Source organism: Nannospalax galili, unplaced genomic scaffold (genome assembly GCF_000622305.1).
Source record: "Nannospalax galili isolate Female #2095 unplaced genomic scaffold, S.galili_v1.0 scaffold1171, whole genome shotgun sequence".
NCBI classification, from domain to species: Eukaryota; Metazoa; Chordata; class Mammalia; order Rodentia; family Spalacidae; genus Nannospalax; species Nannospalax galili.
Genome location: NW_008328881.1, coordinates 229,365 through 246,626, shown reverse-complemented (window position 1 = coordinate 246,626; position 17,262 = coordinate 229,365). Strand labels below are relative to the sequence as shown.

The 17,262-nt window shown below is 40.8% G+C and overlaps 1 protein-coding gene across 2 annotated transcripts in view; it reads right to left on the bottom strand.

Moving 5' to 3' along the window:
• Baz1a (bromodomain adjacent to zinc finger domain 1A) overlaps window positions 1–17,262 on the bottom strand; it is a 94,223-nt gene that overhangs the window by 66,234 nt on the left and 10,727 nt on the right. For both annotated transcript variants that reach the window (XM_008829786.3, XM_029561879.1), the window contains exon 3: window positions 10,011–10,289. In XM_008829786.3, coding sequence (XP_008828008.1) covers window positions 10,011–10,289 — 279 coding nt within the window. The remainder of the gene's footprint in view (window positions 1–10,010; window positions 10,290–17,262) is intronic.

Genomic DNA, 17,262 nt, shown 5'->3' with positions numbered 1-17,262 from the left:
AACCAAAGATTAAATGGGCCAACATAACTTCATAAGAGTCCATATGTATAGCTAAAAGGCTACATAATAAGCAACAATGCCAGACAAGTGATACCTTCTTTTGAGTTGTTGGCCAAGGTGGCCAAAGGGATTCCCAGATAGTAACCCAGCATACAACTGGGAAAATGAACAGCAGACCCCAATCTTATCCAAAGGAATATTGACAACTGATTGCTGCTAGATGAGGAACAGCTGACCCTCCTAAAACAAAGACCTTTATATAGACTGACTAGATTCACCAGAAGGGCAAGTAGTGGGGAACGGCTGGGGTGCCAACAACACAGCAGACAGTAGCAGGGATGACAGAAAACTATGAATATATTTTTAAAATACTGAACTATACATATTTTAAATGGGTGGATTTTATAGTACATAATAAAATATATCTCAAAGTTACCATAAGGATCACAGGTAAACCAAGATACGCAGAAATACAAAGAAGAAAGCAAACACTGGTGGAATGACATCTACTGAATCTCTACAACTCTTAGGCAATCCAGGGGAGATCTTATTAAAAATATTCTAAGCATATAAATCCTTACCAATGAGCTAAATCTCTGTTCTCTGAGAAAAAAAAATGGTTGTTAGACTAGATACTACAATTGCTATATCATTCATCTGGCTGCCTCATAAACAAGGCGTGCATGTATGTATATGGTGAGCATCCACTGGGCTGTCCATTCATTTGCTAGCCCTAGTCCCCTAAGAATTTCATTATTCCATACCCCCAACCTCCTCCACATGATTATTTGCTAAGTTCTCACAAAAACTTGCAGAATTAGATGACAGGACAAGTACCTTTCTTCTGAGGTGATAAGGCTTTTGTAAAAATTTAAATCTTGGAATCTAGAAATTAAAAATCAGTCCTTCTCCCCTCACAGAGTAAGAATCCAAATTCTAAGCTGGGAATAGTAATTACAGCACCTGGGAGGCAGAGGCAGAAGCAAGTAGACCTCTCTGAGATCAAGGCTAGCCTAGTCCACATAGCAAGTTCCAGGCCAGCTGAGACACTACCTCAAAAAAAGAAAAATTGTGGTGCTGTTGGCAACCATGTCTCCTGCCAGAAAGAGGATGCCAGAATGCTGTGGGAGAAAAGAACATCTGTATGAAAGAAGGTAGGAGATAACAAAAGTATTACGGAAAATCAGTTCTCAAGTCTAGACCAGCTAGAGAGACCAGCAAAACTCTACTTCAAGAATAAATAAACAGGGCCAGTGAGGTGACTCAGTGGTGGAAGGCACTTGTTGCCAAGCCTGATGGCCTGAGTTCAGTCCCTGGAATGCACAGGGTGGGAAGAAAGAACTGATTCTTACAAGTTGTCTTCTGACCTTCCACCAGACACTCACCCTTTTGGTACATGTGCACCACCCCCAAAATTTAAAATTTTTACATAAAAAAATAGGACCAGCAAGATGGCACACTGGGTGAAGATGCTTGCCATGCAAGCCTGATGTCCTGAATTCAATCTCTGGAACCATGTAAAGGTGAGAGGAGAACCGACTCTACACAGTTGTACTCTGACCTCCACATACGTACCATGACACACATGCCCTCCCTCCCACTCCACTTCTCTCTCTCTCTCTCGCCTCTCTCTCTCAAAAAAAAAACTTTTTAAAAATTGAGAGAATACTTCCCAACTCACTCTATAAAGCCCATGAGATAGAGTAAATACATGAAAAATTCTTACAATTGAAAGAAAAACAATGTATTTTTTAAAATTAGATTTGAACAGGCATTTATTCAAAGAAGACACAAATGGCAATGAGCCCATAAAGAGATGCTCAATTTATTAGTCATAAGTAAATCACAAAATTAAAATGACGAGGCACTGGAGAGATGGTTCACTGGTAAGAATTTACAGAGGACCTGGATTCAGTTATTCAGTTCCCAGCACCCACATGGTGGCTCACAACCAGGTGTTAATTACAGTTTCAGGGGATCCAATGCCCTCTTCTAGCCTTTGTGGGCATTGTACAACAAGCACACTTAATACATGCAGGGAAAATACTCGTACACATAAATCTCAACAAATTAAAACACACACACACACACACACACACGCACGCACAAACACACACACACCCCTCGCGTGCCACAGAGGGGTCTGGAGAAATGTCTCAGCAGTTAAGAGTCCTTGCCCACTCTTGCAGAGCACAGGAGTTCAGTTTCAATACCCATATCAGAGGGCTCACAACTACCTTTAACTTCAGCTCCAGGGGATTCAATGTGGGCGCTGGCACTCATGTTCATAGATATACACATCATACACACACAATTAAAATAAAAATCAAAACCACACAGAGATAATATTCTATATTCAATAAGACAGCTTTTATCTTAAAAATAAGGGCTGGAGAAATGGTTCAGTGCTTAAGAGCACCAGCTGCTCTTGCAGAGGACCTGGGTTCGAATCCCAGCACCCCACATTGTGGCTAGCAACTGTCTGTAACTCCAGTTCCAGGGATATCCAATGCCCTCTTTCTGACTCTGCGAGCATTGCATGACATGGGTGCACTTACACATGCAGGCAACACACTCATACACATAAAATTAAAAAAATGAAATATTTAAAAATGAATAAAAATTTTAAAGCACAGAAACTAACAAGTGTCAGTAAGGCTGTAGAAAAATTAGAACTGATGCAATTGCTGTGGAAAACACATTTCCAATTTCTCAACAAGTCAAACAGAATTAGAATACAACCCAGCATCTCCTCTTTTAGGTATACATACAAAAAAAATTGAAAACAAGAACTTAAACAGATACTTGTACATCAATGTTCCTAAAAAGCCCAGAGAGTCACCAAAATGTCCACTGATGAAGGCATAAACAAAATGTGATTATATAAATCCAACAGAATATTTTGACATAAAGAATAAAATTCAAATAAATGCTACAATATTAATGGACCCCCCAAAAAATGTTCAGTGTAAAAAGCTACAAAAGGACAAATACAAATATTTGACCCTCCTTATGTGAAGTATTTAGAATAAGCAAATTCATAGACAGAAAGTAGAATAAAGGTTACCAGGGGCTGGGAGAAGAGCAGAATGGGAAGTTATTGCCTAATGAGTACAGAGTCTCTGTTTGGAATGATGAAAATGTTCTGGAATAGTGGTTACACAACACTGTGAATTGTCACTGACATTCACATTTAAAAATGATTAGTGGTAACAATTTGCTTTTTAACACTATGAAAAAGAAATGATGTGTAAAAATCTCAGGCCGACTTTCACAGTGGCTGATAGAAATAAAACATTTTTCTTTTCTAAAAATTATTTTATTATTTTTATTTTATGTGTCTGAGTGTATTGACTGCATGTATATATGTACACCTGTGTCATGCAATGCCCATGGGAATCAGAGAGGGCATCTGATTCCCATGGAACTGGAGTTATGGTTTTTAGATGCCATTTGGGTTCTGGGATTCGAACCCAGGTCTTCTGCCAGAGCAGTTCGTGCTCTTAACTATTGAGCCATCGCTCCAGGCCCCTCCTTAAAACAAAACAAAACAAAACAAAACAAAACAAAACAAAAAAAACTGAGCAAGGCAGCTTTAAAAATAAAGCATCTTTTTTAAGCCGGGCATGGTGGCACAGCCTGTAGTCCCAGCACTTGGGAGGCAGAGGCAGGCGTATCTCTGTGAGTTCAAGGCCAGCCTGGTCTACGTAGTGAGTTCCAGGACAGCTAGGGCTACAGGGAGACCCTGCTTAAAAGACAAAAAAATAAATAAATAATCTTTTTTGTATTGTTTTGATTTGGGGGGCGGTATTTGAGACAGGATCTCCTTATAGTCCCAGCAAGCCTGGAACTTGCTATGTAGACCAGACTAGCCTTGAACTCACAGAGATCTTCCAGCCTCTGCTTCCCAAGCACTGAGATTAAAGGTGCATACCACCCCCTCCCACCCACTCCCACCTATTATCAAATGCTATTATCAATGTTACTATTAACTTTGTATCATACCCAAACCACAGGTACCATTCCTTGACAAGTTAATCACGGGTAGGCCTCACTGGTACTTGGTTAAATTTCAGTTACAAGATGTAAAGTCAATATCTATAGATTTCCAAAGAAATCTAGTTCATGTCTTTCAAATCCACTTGCTACTATTTCTTGGTTCTAGAGAGTCCAAAAATTATTGAGGTATAAAAAAGTTTCAAGAGCCAGGCATGATGATATGCCTTTAATCCCAGCACTCAGGAAGGCAGAGGCAGGTGGATCTCTATGAATTCCAGGCCAGCCTGGTCTACAGGAAAATTCTGTCTAAAAAAAAAAAAAAAAAAAAAAAAAAAAAAAAAAAAAAAACCCAAAATTTAGAGATCATGAAAGCTATTCTCTATTATTTGAGGATAGAATGAAGGTTAATGATCAAAAAATGGTCCTTACTATTAGGATTCATGTGGGTCAAATAAATATACAACTTACATGTAGTTCTCATATTAACTGTCTCTGCAAGTTACACATTTTTCTTTTCTTTTTTAAAAATATTTTACATGGGGCTGGAGAGATGGTCCAGCGGTTAAGAACACTGGCTGTTCTTGCAGAAGAACCGGGTTCGAATTCCAGCACCCACATGGCAGCTAACAACTGTCTGTAGATCCAATGCCCTCTTTTGACTTCCACAGGCATTATATGACACAGGTGTACTTAGTTAGGTACATGCAGGCAAAACACTCAAACACAATAAAAATAATATTTTTTTTAAATTTTACTTATTATTTTTATTTTATGTGTATGAGTGTATTGTCTGCATGTATCTAAGTGCACCCATGTCAGCAATGCCCACAGAGGTCAGAAGAGGGCACTGGATCCCCTGGAACTTGAGAGTTATAGATGGTTGTTAGCTGATATGTGGGTGCTGGGAACCGAACTGAGAAATCGGTACTCTTAACCACTGAGTTATCTCTCCAGCCCCACAAAAAGCAAATTTTTATGGGTAGAAAACAGATCAGTGGTTGCCACAGGCTAAGAGGTGGGGACAAGGGTTGACTACAAAGATCACAAAGGAACTTGGAGTTGATAGGATTTATGTCTTCATGGAGTCAGAACTGTACACACACACACACACACACACACAAAATTAAAAAACACCATGAATTTTGTCTGATGCAAATTCTATAAAACTGATTTTCTAAGGGTGAAAGAAAGCAACAGACTCTAGCAAAATGTTATTAGTTTAAATTACTTAGAATAAAGGCTTCTCTGGATGTAAGTTATTGTTTAAATTTTTCAATTTCAAAGAAAAATAGGTACAGTTTTCCTAAAAATACAGATACACATAAGGATGGCTAACGGAAGTAGGTCTACTTGTGACTAACATGCAAGAAAATTAGACTAGTTAAAAAAAAAAAAGATGAGGGGCTAGAGAGATGGCTCAGCAGTTAAGAGCAGTTGCAAGCCCTGTTCTCACAAAGGACCAGGCTTGTTTCCAAGCAGTCAAATGTACAATAACAATCATCTGTAATTCCAGTTCCAAGGGATCTGTCACCCTCTTCTGGCCTCCATGGGCACTGCATATACATGGTGCACTTTCACAATGTAGGCAGATCTCTGTGAGTTCAAGGCCATCTAGGTCTACATAGCAAGTTCCAGGTCAGCTGGAGCTACAGAGAGACCCTGTCTCAAAAAGACAAAAAAAGAGCAATACTGAAGGAAAATAAGTAAAAAAGCTCACCATTTCGATATATGGGAGAAAATTATCAAGTTAGAAGAGTGCAAAGGCCCTGCCTAAGGCAGGGATCACGTCTGGCACTTTTGGGAAGCAACATGTAGATTTTTTTGCCTTAGGAATGGAAGAATTGTCCATGGTTCTAGCAACAGCACCTAAATCAGTATCTGGCTCAAAGAAGGACTCAGTATTTCTGAATAACTATTATATTCAAGCAGGACACAAAAGCAGATTATGTTTTCTCACACCTCATAGGGTAGTTGGTGCAAGATTCAGGGGGTAAAGGCACCTGCTGCCAAGCCTGATGACCTGAGTTCCATTTCCAGAACACATATGGTAGGAGAGAACCATCTCCTACAGGTTGTCCTCTGAGCTCCAGAGGTATCCCACACACAACAAAATTTAATAAAAACTTTTAAATAACTTATCACTCGTTTAATTTTCATTTTCTATTTATCCCTTGCCTAATCATGTTTAAAAATCAAGATTTCCATTACTTTATCATCTCTCAATAAACTTTTAAAAAAACATATTTTATTCGTTATTTTTATGTGTATGTGTGTATTGCCTGTATGTAGTTAAGTGCACCCATGTTGCAATGTCCGTGGAGGACAGAAGAGGCTGTTGGATCCCCTAGAACTGGAGTTCTGGACAGTTGTTAGCTGCCATGTGAGTGCTGGGATTCGAACCTGAGTCTTCCGCAAGAACAGCCAGTGTTCTTAACCACTGAGCCATCTCTCCAGCCCCCTCTCATTAAACTTGTATCATATTATCTTAGTTACTTTTCTCTTATTATGACCAAATATCTGCTAAGAAGTAACATAGTTTGAGGGGATATAGTGGGTAAGGCAGGCAGAGACTACAGAAACAGCTTGGTCATGTCTCAGTTGACCAAGAAGCAAAGGAAGAATGCTAGCTTTTTTTTCTCTGTGTAGGGAATCTGACTCTGCTATACATTACCTGGCCTTGCTGATTCTCTAGAACCTTGATGCAAGCTTCTATAACCCTTTCACCCTTACATCTTACATGTCTTCAAGACCAGTACAATGTCAATGTTGCCCCAAGTTCTGATGCCAGAGTGGCTTGGTCCCCTTGGATTCTCATTGCAGTGGCCTCTAAATTAAGGAAAGTAGCTAAATCAAGGAAAATACTTGCCTAGGAAGCTATTTTTCAGCAGGGTACCCTGAAGGCTATATTTTGTCAGGCAATCTTCTTTCAAATGAGTTTACAGTTATACCTTGCCTTAGGCAGATGTTTTCCAACAAGACACCCTACAGGCTCTACCTTGTCAAGCATTCTCTCTTCAAATGAATTTATACTGTTATACCCTGGAGCTCTCCATGGGTAAGTCTTCCCCTAAAGGCACCTTCCCTATTGTTCCAATGCAAAATTCTAGGTTTCTTCTTAATGGCAGAATCTCTCACAATTATTGTTACTCTGTTCAAACCACTTTACCTGGGTTCATCTTCCTCTCCTCACCAAACTGCCCATGTTTTATGCTCTATGCTTCATTTTCTGCTCACTCTCACTGTAATTCTGAATAAATACATTAAGCAATAACCATATAACATCCTGAATATTACACTATCTTGAAATTCTTTTTCAAACTAAGTTCATTATGAATGAATTCAGATTCACTCAGATTTTCAGGACATGGATAGACAGAGCTAGACAGAGCCTGATGATTTGACAGAATATAGTACTAATACCTAATAGTGTTGTCCCCGCCCCCCCAAACCTCAGGAGCTCAGCTTCTACTGCCTGCATTATAGCCTTCCAACTTCCCACCAGAATGGCCCATGATAGGTCACAGATTCTAGGACTTCTCTAGCTCCAGACCCTTCTACATTCCTCCTCAAACCAGTTCCAAAGGCTACATATTATGTAGCAATAGCCTCCTTCTCAGTGCCAGTTTTCTCTATTAGTTACTTTTCTTACCACTGAGACCAAACACCTAACAATGTGCCACTACCAGCTCAGCTTATTTTAATTTTTTTTTTTTTTTTTTTTGGCTTTCTGAGACAGGGTCTCCCTGTAGCCCCAGCTGTCCTGGAACTCACTATATAGACCAGGCTGGCCTTGAACTCACAGAGATACTCCTGCCTCTGCCTCCCGAGTGCTGGGATTAAACGCGTGCACCACCACGCCTGGCGTATTTTTAAATTTTTAAAAATTTATTCTTATTTTATGTGTATGAGTGTTATGCCTAAATGCACGTGCACTCTTGTTGTGCAATGTCTGCAGAGGACAGAGAAGAGTGTCAGATTACCTGGAGTTGGGGACCACTGTTAGACACCATGTGGGTTCTGAGATTCAAACCTGGGTCTTTTATAAGAACAGCCAGTGCTCTTAACTGCTGAGCCATCTCTCCAGCCCTGGCTTATTCATTTTTTCGAAGCAAGGTCTCACTTTGTAGCTCAGGTTGACCTGGAAATCACTACATAGCCCAGGCTGGCCTCACTCATGGTAATCCTCCTAACCTCAGTCTCCCAAGTACTGGGGTAAGAGATGTAAACCATATCATTTATGTGTGGGTATATGTGCAAGAGTAAGGAGGCTAACTTTGATTATCATTTTTCAGAGTCCATCCACTTTGTTTTTTTGAGACAGGCTCTCTCATTGACTTGGTACTTGTTAAGTAGGTAAAGCTGGCTGGCTAGCAAGCCAGGATCCATTTATCTCTCTGCCAGCCCCCACTTCCCCGTTCAACACCCTCATCCCCCACCAAGATTACAAGCCCAAGCCACCATGCCTGGCTTTTTTTTTTTTACATGCATGGTTTGGGGGGACTGGACTAAGAATCTCATGCTAATGAGTCAAGCATTTTACTGACTGAACTATCATCCCAATGCTTTTTTTAAAGAGAGAGTATTATGTAGCTCAGGCTAGCATCAAATTCACTACGTAGCTGAAAATATCCTTGAACTTCTAATCCTCCTGCCTCCACCCAAGCACTGAGATTACAGGCTACAGGTGAGTGCTGAGATTATAGGCATGCACTACCACACCTGGTCTATGTAAGGCTTGGGATCGAACTCAGGACTTTGTGCACACTAGGTATTTCAATAAAGCTGTATAACAGGACACACACACACACACACACACACACACACACACACACACACACATAAAATAAATAAATAAATAAAATCTTTAAAAGATAAAGTTTTAAAGCCGGGAGTGGTGGCACACGCCTGTAGTCCCAGCACTTGGGAGGCAGAGGCAGGTGGATTGCTGAGTTCAAGGCCAACCTGGTTTGTTTACATAGTGAGTTCCAGGACGGCTGGGGCTACAGGGAGACCCTGTTTCAAAAAGTCAAAAATAATAACAATAAAGTTGTGTGAAAAGGTTTTTAAGAGAAATGTAAATAAGTGTAGTATACAGAGCCTAGTTCTAGTTTTGTTAAAGACTGGTTCTCTGCGAGTTCAAGATCAGCCTGGTCTACATAGTGAGTTCCAGGCCAGCTGGGGTTACAGGGAGACTATCTCAAAAAGACCGAAAAAAAAAAAAAAAAGAGACATACTGAAACCCACAAAAAGATTATTCAACAGGATGATATAGTAGATACTATTATTTAAGGGTTTTTTTTTACTCTTAAAACTGGAACTTCCAGGGTTGGAGAGATGGTTCAGCAGTTAAAAACACTGGCTGCTATTGAACAGGACCCAGGTTAGGTTCTCAGCATCAACATGGCAGCCGTCAGTGACTCCAGTTCCAAGGGATCCAATGCCCTTTTCTGGCCTCTGCAGTAACTGCATGACATGGATGCACTTATACACATGCAGGCAAAACACTCATATACACAAAATAAAAGTAAGTAAAAGAACCTCCATAATGGAGCTTATTTGATAGTAAATTAAAGAGAAAGAAGGTGGTTTATATGGCAAGACTGATCTCAAATATATTTTAAGTGAAAAGGTAATAGAGAATAGTAATTACTATTATATTTAAAGTGAAAAGGAATACAACTATGTATGTCTGTACAGATATGGACACATGCATATACATACTTTTGGTGGCATGTACATAAATTAGCTTTGGAAATACAAGAAAACACAGGACTATCTGTGGGTGAACAGGGTAGCTAGATACAGCAAGAGTTCTTCAGACCACCCTGTTCATATCTCAACTTTTAGAAGGGCTGTTTTCAGACAGCCTGAAGCCTAGACTGGCCTAGAACTCACAATCTTCCTGCCTCAGTTTTCCAATGCTGATATTATAAGAATGCAGTATTGTACATGGCTATTTTGACTTTTGAGCACCTTTCACTTATTGAGAAGAAAAATTAAAAGTACATTACCTTGAACCATTGTTCCTAATGACTTCCACGATTTCTTCAACAAAATACCGATCCTTGACATATGCAAAGATATCATCACAAATTTCGTGTAATCGTGAACGATGGGTAAGGTTGGTCAAGTATAAAATTGGAATAATTAGTGGTTCTGGAAAACTCTGAAGATTCTGTCTTGCTTTTTTTTCTGATTCAAGTGCTTCCTGATATGTCAGTCCAGGTCTACCCGTCACAGCACAACTCCATACAAGGCTGTTGCATAGAATGGTTCGTTCAAAAAAGTCACTGATTAAAAAAACAAAAACAAAATCCCATTACCTATCATTTCATAAATTAAAATTTTTTTAATTTATTATTTTTATTTTATGTGTATGTGTTATGCCTGCATGTAGGTAAGTGCTCCCGTGTCATGCAATGCCCGCGGAGGACAGAAGAGGCTGTTGGATCCCCTGGAACTTGAGTTACAGACAGTTGTTAGCTGCCATGTGGGTGCTGGGATTTGAACCAGGGTCTTCTGCAAGAACAGCCACTGTACTTAACTGCTGAGCCATCTCTCCAGCCCCTATTTCATAAATTTTATATTAAAATTGATACTTTTAAGAGACTCTTCCCCTGTGCCATCAAACCACAGAATCCAAACAAGAATTTTGTATTTCATCAAATTGTATATGAATACAAAATTAAGAAAACATGGGCTTGCAGGATGGCTCAGCAATTAAGAACACTGGGTTCAATTCCCAGCACCCACATGGCAGCTAACAACCTTCCATAACTCCAGTTCCAGGAATCTGATGCCCTCTTCTGACCTCCTTGGGCAGTGCACGACATGGGTGTGGTTACACTTATATACATGCAGGCTATACGAGCGTACATGCAGAAAAAAAAAAAAAGGGTTTTTTGGGGGTATTTTTGAGACAGCGTCTCCCTGTAGCCCCAGCTAACCTCAAATTCACAGAGATCCATCTGCCTCTGCAAGTGCTGGAATTAAAGGCATGCATCACCATGCCTGATTCCTAAAACTTTAAAAAAAAAATAAAAAGGAAAAGTATAAACTAAACATTTTATATTCTACAATTTAAAGGCATATCAGCTAAAATTGGACTTCAAGTTCTACCAGTTCTGGAATCAAACTGAAAGAAAATTCAACCTTTCCCTTTCCTTTTAATATTTAAGTTTTTTGCTGAAAAGCACCCAAAACACTACAGTCCATTTAAGTAATTATGAAATTTTAAAGGGCTTTCATAGTGGGAAAACTAATACATCAAGGTACCTAACAATAAGAGAAAACTTTAGTTATGGTACATCATGTAATGAAAAGTCTGTCATTAAACAATGCAAAAGTTCTTAACATGATGGGGGGAAAATCTTATGATCACCTATATGGAAAAGGGAAAAAAAAGGAAATAAGCAACAGCAAAATAGGAAGAGGAGAGGAGGGAGAAAGAGAAAGGGAGGGGTACTTTCAAACAGAGATTTTGGAATGCTATACAAAACTCAGGATAATAAGCTGGGCATGGTGGCCCACTCAAGTGATCCCAGCACTCGGGAAGCTGAAGCAGGACGATTGAAACAATTTCAAGGCCAGTCTGGGCTACACACTGAGTCTCGGTCCAGGATAAGCTACAGTACAAGACTTTTATCTTGTAAAATCAGGATGCCAGGAGTGCTGGTATATATGCCTGTAACTGCAACACTGAGGAGGTAAAGCCAAGAAGTTCAGGAGTTTAAGGTCATTACCAGGAACACAGCAAGACTAGTCTGAGCTACTGTGAGACAGTCTCAGAAACAAACAACAAACAAAAAACCAGGGTAACAGCTAGTGAATAGGGATAAAATCCATCATTCTATGCAGTGCTTTCCTATACTGTTGGACTTTCTTAGTATGAGTATTTCTTTTCTAAAAGTCTATGTAGTTTCTTTTAAAATGCAAGAGATATATAAAACAGAAAATTTCAAATGAAGATTGGGTAGAAAAAAAAACCTCACCAAGTACACAAACCCACATATGTAAATTGTAAACATAAAAATTTGTGCTTTTAGCTGGGCATGGTGATGCATGCCTTTAATCCCAGCACTTGGGAGGCAGAGAGAGTTCAAGGCTAGCCTGGTCTACAAAGCAAGTTCCAGGCCAGCTGGGACTACAGAGAGACTCTGTCTCAAAAAGAAAAAAAAAAAAAAAAGTGTTTTTATATACATACTATAAAGAGATGTTCCCTACGGAGAAAGCAAATGACTGGGAAGAAATGGAAAACTTTTGTGTGCATGACTTTAAACATTTCTATACTGCTGAAATTTTTTAAAGCATGTACTCACGCATCATTTTGCAATAAAGTATTTTCAAAGTATAAAATAGACATATGGGAAAAGTTAATAATGACTACCCTAACTGATAAGACACTGACTGGTAAACTCTCCCTCCTCTGTAAAGTAAAAATGTACTTTGGTTGGCTTTTCAATAGTTATGTAAACAATATAGGTAAGTCATTCTTTTTCATTTTTTCTCCTTCCTGAAATATTTCCTTCTCCCAACAATCTAAAAGTACTTAAATTGGGCTGGAGAGAGGTCAGCAGGTAAAAGCATGTAACTGTTCTTCCAAGAGTTCAATTCCTAGCAAACATGTAGGCAACCCTCAACTACTTTCAACAGCAGTTCCTGGGGGATCTGACACCTCTGGTTTCCTCAGGCACATGTACTTACATGCATATACCCCCATACATACACATATATACATAATTTAAAATCAAAATCCTTTAAACGTTTTTTAAGTACTTAAATTGCTGTATGCCTATTTCCTGATTAAGTCTATCTATACAAACTATCCCTGTAATAGCTGAACTTTCAAATGCTTGGGGTAAGTCCATTAGGATTGTTTCATTTGTATATGTATCAAGACAGCAACAATAAAAATTTTAATAAAAACAAAAGAGAAATCTAAAGAAATCAATAACATGATGAAAATGAGGTCTAAAGAAATAAGAAGCATTTGCCAAGTTAAACAACCATGATTCAGCATAAAGACCTTTTTTGAAGTACTCTTTAGTACAGCAAAAAGTGGTTATACTAGTCAAACAGAAAAATAAGAAAATTCAGAGAAAGAGAGGTGGAGAAGGAGGCAAAAAAAGATCAGGAAATAATAGACCTTTTTTTTTTTTCCTAAGTAGTATTAAGAATTAGGTCTTAGTAGGGTGTGGTGGCGCACACCTGTAGTCCCAGTACTTGGGAGGCAGAGGCAGAGGCAGATGGATCTCTGTGAGTTCAAGGCCAGCTGGGGCTACTGGGAGATCCTGCACTTAAAAAAAAAAAAAAAAAAAAAAAAAAAGAATTAGACCTTAAAGAAAAAGTTAAAAAAGAATGCAGGTTGGGGGGTAATCTGTTTCTCATAAGCAAGAAAGTCTGTCAGAATACATAACTTATTAACTAAGAAATAGGCAACAGATATAGAAAACAGGTGATTTGATTTTTTTTTTTTTTTTTTTTTTTTTTTTTTTGAGACAGGGTCTCCCTATAGCCTCAGCTAGCCTGGAATTCACTATGTAGATCAGGCTGGCCTTGAACGCAGAGCTCCACCTGCTTCTGCCTTCTGAGTGCTAGGATTAAAGGCATGCGTTACCATGCCCAGCAAATAGGTGATTTTTTTCAAGCGTACAAAATAAAAATGAATATAATCAATATAAAAATAACCTATAATTTTGTATTAAATTTCAAAAAAAGATTTTTTTGCATTAAATCTCACTACATATCCTAACCCATAACAAATGCTTAATGGCCCACATGGCTAAGTAATAGTTTCTGTATCAGACAGCACAGCTGCCTGGGGTATTTAGTAGGGACAATTAAGAATAGAACTGGAAGCTCATATCTCTGAGCCACAGGGCAGGGAGGGATATAGAATCACAAAATGTAATTGTGCTGGGCTGGGGAGGAGTGCAGTGGTAGAGCATGTACATACATCCTGTGTGTCAGGTCTGGGTTCCATCCTGGAGCTACATGAATAAGTTTTTAAATTGTGCTGCTTGCTTAATTCTGACATTTTAATTTATATCATGGGAAAGATCCCCCTGCCCACCTCTGCCTCAACCATGGGGTTCAAGAACCATCATCATCAACCATGGGTCGGGCTTTCTGAAGGCCGGCCTGTCAGGCTGGAACAATCCGTAGATGGTCCTTCCAAGCATCGTTAACTACAAGCCATGCAGGGAGAACCTTGGCCCCAGCTATGCCCAGAGATGTGTGGGCCTGGGCATAGACCATGAGCACCCCAACACCTTCATCTACCCCATAGAGCATGGCCGCATCTTCAACTGGGAAGGGCGCCAAACACCTCTGGGCATTCGTCCTGCAGACACATAGGTAAGGACAGGAGGACTGCTCTGTGCTGGTCACCCAGTCTCCACGGAGTACACTCTCAGAGCACCAGAAGACCAGGGAGATCATGTTTGAATTACTGGATGCGCCCTCAGTGCTCCTGGCCAACCAGATGGCGATGTCTCTGTATGCCTCAGGTCTGCTGAGTGGCCTGGTGCTGTACTCTGGCTATGGCCTGACCTGAGCACAGCCGTTCTACCTGGACTGCCCCCCACCTTTCAGCAGGAAGATGCTGGAGTTTGCCGGGAAGGATCTCTTGACGTATCTCTTCAGTAGCCTGTTCAAGGAGGCCTGTGATCAGCACAACCTGTTCCAGATGGACATGGTTGCTGCAGTGCAAACAGGCAAGTGTTTCATGCCTCAGAGCCTGGAAGAGATCCTGGACTACTGTCAGTCTGCCCAGTGGCTCAGAGGAGAGCAACACCTATCAGCTCCCCATGGAACCACTGTGGAGCTGACCCCCATGCAGATGATGGCCCTTGAGATGTTCTTTAACCTGCATGTGTTTGAGATGCCAGGGCCCAGCATCTCCCAGATCATACTGGATTCCATTGAATCCAGCGAGGCCTCTGGTCACTTGCTGCTCCTGTCGCACTATATTGGGATGTGGGAGAAAGACCTTATACCCCGGCTTTGCCACACATCTGTTTTAAGAGCTGAGATCCAGGTACCACGGCCCAGCCCAGATCAACGTGTAGGTGAGCAATAACCTGCGCTTTAGCATGTGGCTGGGTGCATCCATGGTCCCCCAGCTGTCTACCTACAAGTTCCAGTGGATGACCAAAGAGGAGTATCTGGACACCATGAGGCTGTGATCAGTGGGCTGGCCCCAACACTGGCTCTTATCACATGTGGGCCAGTGGGTTCATTTTAGGAAATAGTCTGTGTGGGAGGAGGAGAGTGGTGTTTGTGGCTTTTGAATTCTGGGGTCAAAAGGGGTGTTTTAAGTTCTTTGGTTATATCTTGTGTAAGAGTACGATTTGACTCAGGGAGGAGAAGGTGTCACTGTCAAAAATCTTGCGGGGGACAGTTTTTCTAGGATGGGCGACATTGGGCGGGTGCCCTCTGCTGCCTCCACAACTGGCATCCCCTCAAATTTTGCTGACATCTTCCCCGAGTTGTTCCCTTCATAGTTGAGTACGATTTCACTGGGGTGGGAGAGGTGGAACCTTCTGAAATTCCTGACTGTTTAGACCAGGAGTTGGGACTGGGAAAGGACTGTTGAAGCTTTCAGTTCTGTAGGCCCCTTCTGGTCAGTGTGGCCTGTTCTACTGGGGACTGGGCTGCCACCCATGGCTGGAGGCTTAATACTCTTTTTTTTTTTTTTTTTTGGTCTTTTTGAGACAGGGTCTCCCCGCAGCCCCAATTGTCCTGGAATTCACTATGTAGACCAGGCTGGCCTCAAACTCACAGAGATTTGCCTGCCTCTGCCTCCTGAATGCTGGGATTAAAGGCATGCGCCACCATGCCCAGCTGTTTTATACTTTTATATGTGCAAAGAAAACAGTTCTTTGGAAATTGAAAAAAAAAAAAATAGAACAATTTAGCTGGGCGTGGTGGCACATGCCTTTAATCCCAGCAGAGGCAGGTAGATCTCTTTGAATTCAAAGCCAGCCTGGTCTACATAGGAGGCCCTGTCTCAAAACAAACAAACAAAAACAACAAAACAAGACTAGAACAATTTGCAAAAAGCACTATTTAGACTTAACATTGCCTAAAATTATCAAACGAGCAATAGTACAAGTGTCATAAGCAGCCATTGAAAATGCTGCCTGGCAGAGAAACATGATAGGGGCCAATGAGATGGCTCAGCAGGTAAAGGCACTTACTACAAAGCCTGACAACCCAAACCCATATGATGGACAGAAGGAACTCCCACAAATTGTCCTCTGACCTTCACATGTACTCAGTGACCCAAGTGTGCAAACGCACGTGCACGCACACACGCACACACACACACAATACATAAATGTAAAATAAAAGTAAAACAAACAGGATGGTAACCACTGATAATATAGCTGCCCCGCTACTCCTATAAGGTTTCCAGATCCCCTGAAAAACCTCTGCACCCTTTTGTTTCCTTTATGTCTCTCTCTAGACAGTCCTGTTACATTATGGCCTTGCTGTACCCAAAGATCCACCCTCAGGAGGCAGGAGGCAAGATAAGCTCTGCTCTGTGGCCATGTTATCACAGACAGGGAAGTATATGGGCTCTTTCTCCCTTAACTCACCATCCCTAGCAGTACAGACAGAGCCATCTCTACCATTGCACACCTCCACTTTTTCCCACTTCTGTCATTCTGCTCACACTATACTCATTCATTAAACACATTCAGGTATACACAGGTGCATTTACCTACATGGAAGCATAACAATAATACACATAAAATAAAAATAATAAAATTTTTTAAAAATGTAATTGGGGTCAGAGCGATGCTCAGTGGTTAAGAGCACTGGCTGCTCTTGCAGAGGACCTGGGTTGGATTCCCAGCACCCACATGGCGGCTAACAACCAACTACAACTTCAGTTCTGGGGATCCAACGCCTGGAGATCTTCTGATCTCCTAGGGTATTGCATAACACAGGTGCACTGACACACATGGAGGCAATACACTCATACATATTTAAAAAAAGAAAATGAGTAACAAGCTAAGATATATTATGTCTAACTTATGACTGTATTTTTCAACAATTCTCTTTAAGGTGGGGGCACTAGCCTCACTTCTAGGTATCATCGGCTTTCTCCCTCCCCTCCTCCTTTTTTTTTTTTTGGTCTTTTTGAGACAGGGTCTCCCTGTATCCCTAACTGGCCTGGATTAACTATGGAGACCAGACTAGCCTCGAATTCACAGAGATCTGCCTGCCTCTGCCTCCCGAGTGCTGCCACCACAC